This window comes from Neltuma alba, unplaced genomic scaffold, assembly GCF_004799145.2.
Source record: "Neltuma alba isolate B1F8T4 unplaced genomic scaffold, ASM479914v2 tig00010867_pilon, whole genome shotgun sequence".
In the NCBI taxonomy this organism is placed as follows: domain Eukaryota; kingdom Viridiplantae; phylum Streptophyta; class Magnoliopsida; order Fabales; family Fabaceae; genus Neltuma; species Neltuma alba.
In genome coordinates, this window is record NW_021635659.1 from 582,831 (window position 1) to 586,259 (window position 3,429).

The following is a 3,429-nucleotide window of genomic DNA, read 5'->3' on the forward strand; positions in this document are numbered from 1 at the left end:
CATGACAAAATATAGACATAATGGTCACAACATGACAAAATATGGACATAATGGTCACAACATGACAAAATATGGGCATAATGGTCACAACATGACAAAATATGGGCATAATGGTCATAATATGACAAAATATTGCCCTTTCCCTCTAAATCCTCCTAATTTTGGAGGGGAGGTTGAGGAGGGAAGAGGAGGGGAAATTTTAAAAATTTTCCCTCCCCTCCTAAAATTTGTGTTGCTAAATAAGGGGAAATGATTAAAATCCCTCCCCTTCCCTCCTCTCCCTCCCAAATCCCTCATACCAAACACACCCTAAGTCATTTGGGCCCTTTTTGCTAACTCTGAGTACTGGCTGACCAGAACTTTTATTATTTACAATTAGGTCCCTACTTGGCCTAGGAATCTTTTCTTTGCAATTTGGTCCCTCCTTAGGCCTAACCTTCGGAACCATTTGTTGCAAGTTTCTGGCATAACCTCTGGCCCTTAGTTATTTCTAGTTTGTCATTCTTTAGTCCCCGAACACTATTGTTTTACACATTTGCCCTTGGAAAATCTCTTTTTCCTTCTGAGGGATCTTCGAGACTTTCGTTGCATTAGACTTAGTAATCATCCTTTCCTTGTGCTATTAGTTGTATCTATGAGCCAAAATTTGGGATGTTACACACATTTCCTACAAGACACCGATTAGGATGTCTCCATACCGGATCATCTATGAGAAGTCATGTCACATCCCAGTAGAGCTGGAGCATATATCTTATTGGGCGGTTAAGAGCTACAACACTGATCTTAAGGAAGCTGGACTAAACAGACTTCTTCAAATTGAAGAACTTGAAGAAATACATTTGGATACCTACTATAGCTCAGACATCTACAAACAAAAGACTAAGCTCATACATAATGCCAACATCCTAAGGAAAAAGTTCAAGGAGGGTAATAAGGTGTTACGGTACCAAGCTCGATTCAAGTTCAACAAGGGTAAATTCAAAATGAGCTGGGATGGACCTTACATCGTAACAAAAGTGCATGATTTTGGGATGATAGAGCTGAAGGAGGAGGCCACAAGCAAGATGTTCTAATGCAATGGTCATCTCCTCAAGCTCTATGAAGCACCTGCATCGCCTTCTGAAGGTCAGGTCATCTCTTTCCTTTACCTCTTACTTTTCACATGAATTAACTTGTGCCTATATTACCTTACTGTGACCGTTTGAGATTGTGAAAGGGATGTCCTCAGTAGAAGTAGTTTTTTAAAATTCTATTTGTTTTGAATAATCTCCCCTAATTTTGAGTTGGATTTGATTGTGATTATGCTTCTATCACCACCACACACCTAATTACATTCTTGAGTTTTCCTATCCTTGTACTTAGCTTTTTTCTCCTTTCTAGAAGGGTGATGTGTTGTGCTTCAATCCTGAATTGAACTTCACAACTTTTACCTTCGTTGTTTTTGTTTTTAAGCTTTGTGTTTTGGTACGTGACTGTGTGCTGCAATGAGGACATTGCTTTGAGTTTGTGGGGGAGGAAGCTTTTGTTCCTGTTGAGCTTAAAAGTGGTTTTGTGATTTGTTTGTTGGGTTATTCCTTATTATGGTGGTTCTTGCTAAAACGTGCCAAATGTTTTCAAAATTTTTGAAACTTTTGAAAGTTTTCTCTAATCTTCTATCACTTATTTTTGAGTTTTGTATTTAATTGTTGAAAATCTGGTGATGGATTGCTGAGTTGGGTTGTTATTATAGGTATTTTGGTGAGTAGTTTTGGTTTAGGGACTTAGTTTTGAGGTTTTTCAGGGTTTAGAGAGTTAGAGAGCTCTTTGTGACCCTAGGCCGTGACCTCGCTCTATTCGTGTCGTGACCTGGGGGTTAGTCTGAGGAGGGGAGCTCTCGGTGTACTGAAGTTGTGACCTCACTATCTCAAGTCGTGACTAGGGAAAGAAATTAGGTAAAGACTCTCTGTTAGTTAAGGTCACGAGTCTTCAAGTTGCGACCTAGAGCCTTTCTAAAACCCTAAATCCGCTTCTGTCTACTGAAGTTGCGACCTGACCTCCCTCAGGTCGCAACCTGACATGAAAAGTTAGGAGTTTCTTCTGCGAATTTACCTCTCTACCCTTGCTTATTTCTACCCTAATTATTATTTTGCCCCTTAAGCCTGCCCTGGATTGCATCCTTATACATTCCAAAGACTTAGAACCCTAACCTTATAGTTTGAAAATCAAGCCTACTCTTGAGTATAATTCGTCCATCCTGCCATTCCTTTAAGGTTTGCTTTATTTTCCTTTTTGCTCTTTCTAGTTTCAGTTTAGTTTCTAGGGTTTTGATTTTGATTGAATGGAGTTTGGGCTAGATGTTTAAAATGATGTTTAACTCGTTTTAGAATTGCTTGGGATCACATTTTCTGTAAAAGATCAGTTTTTGAATGAACTAGTTTGACCTGCGTTTTTTAAGTTTCTAGGCTTAGGTTGTGACCTCACTTCTCCCTAAGTCACAACCTGAGGTCACAGAGGAGACTCTAAACTTCTGATTCACCCCTGTTGTTTCCAAACTAAAATTTTTCAATGGATTTTGACTCTACCTGTTATGGCTTTTCAAGAAATTAGTTTTAGGCAATTGAAAATTATAAATGCTTGGGTTTTCTCATGATTTTCCCAATGGTTTTAAACTGCAAGTGTCTGAATTCAAATTTTAAGATTTCATAAAAGTGAGTCTGGCAAGGGGTAGCTGTAGGTTTAGTGTGGGGAAGTGCTTAGTTCCTAGACTTCGTGTAGGTTTTAGTTTCTTTTGTAGAGTTGTTTGTTTTGTGTGTTTACTTTGGTTGTTTGTTGTGTGTTTGTTTTGTGCTCAGATGCCTCACACCAAGAACCCTGAGCCTTCAAGCTCAAGAAAGCCTCGCACTCATGAGGAGACCCGGCTTTTCAAGGAGGAAGCAGTAAAGATGTTTGCCAATGGGGAGTAGTACAAGAGTGATATTTTCCAGAGACCAACAAGTATGACTTTTACAAGCTCGCCAAGGCGCGAGGCTCAGGGGAGCTTATGAAGAAGAGGAATAAGGTCAATTTGACTTTGGTGAGGGAATTCTATGCTTGTCCTACAATAGACGGGTGAATGGGGATCACCTTCAGAGGAGGTGAGTGTTATTTCAGTTGGGCTACTATTGAGGCATTCTACAAGCTGCTTAATGTCCCTGTTTACGAGTTCTAACTTTAGAAGACCAGACTTGATGAAGTCCCTTGGAATGAGGTCTTTCAAACTATCAGAGTCGAGGGAGCTGGCTGGACTGTGAAGGAGAGTAGGTGAAACTGCTTTGAGCACAAGAACATAAATAATGAGACCAGGATTTGGCTCAACTTTATGTCTGATAATGTTATGCCAGTAGCCCACATTTCTGATGTCTCTGAAGAGGGTGCACTCCTTTTGTATCTCTTGATGACCCAGCAGCCAGT

The 3,429-nt window shown here is 39.9% G+C and overlaps 1 protein-coding gene across 1 annotated transcript; it reads left to right on the top strand.

Annotated features, from left to right (window-relative positions):
- Positions 1–686: 686 nt before the first annotated feature.
- LOC114759579 (uncharacterized) lies at positions 687–1,073 on the top strand. The gene has a single exon (XM_028948781.1). It carries the CDS (start codon positions 687–689, stop codon positions 1,071–1,073), a length of 387 nt encoding a protein of 128 aa, XP_028804614.1.
- Positions 1,074–3,429: the final 2,356 nt, after the last annotated feature.

Bases quoted from the DNA above. Each gene is read 5' to 3' on its own strand.
- LOC114759579 (XM_028948781.1), top strand. From the start codon at position 687: ATGTCTCCATACCGGATCATCTATGAGAAGTCATGTCACATCCCAGTA.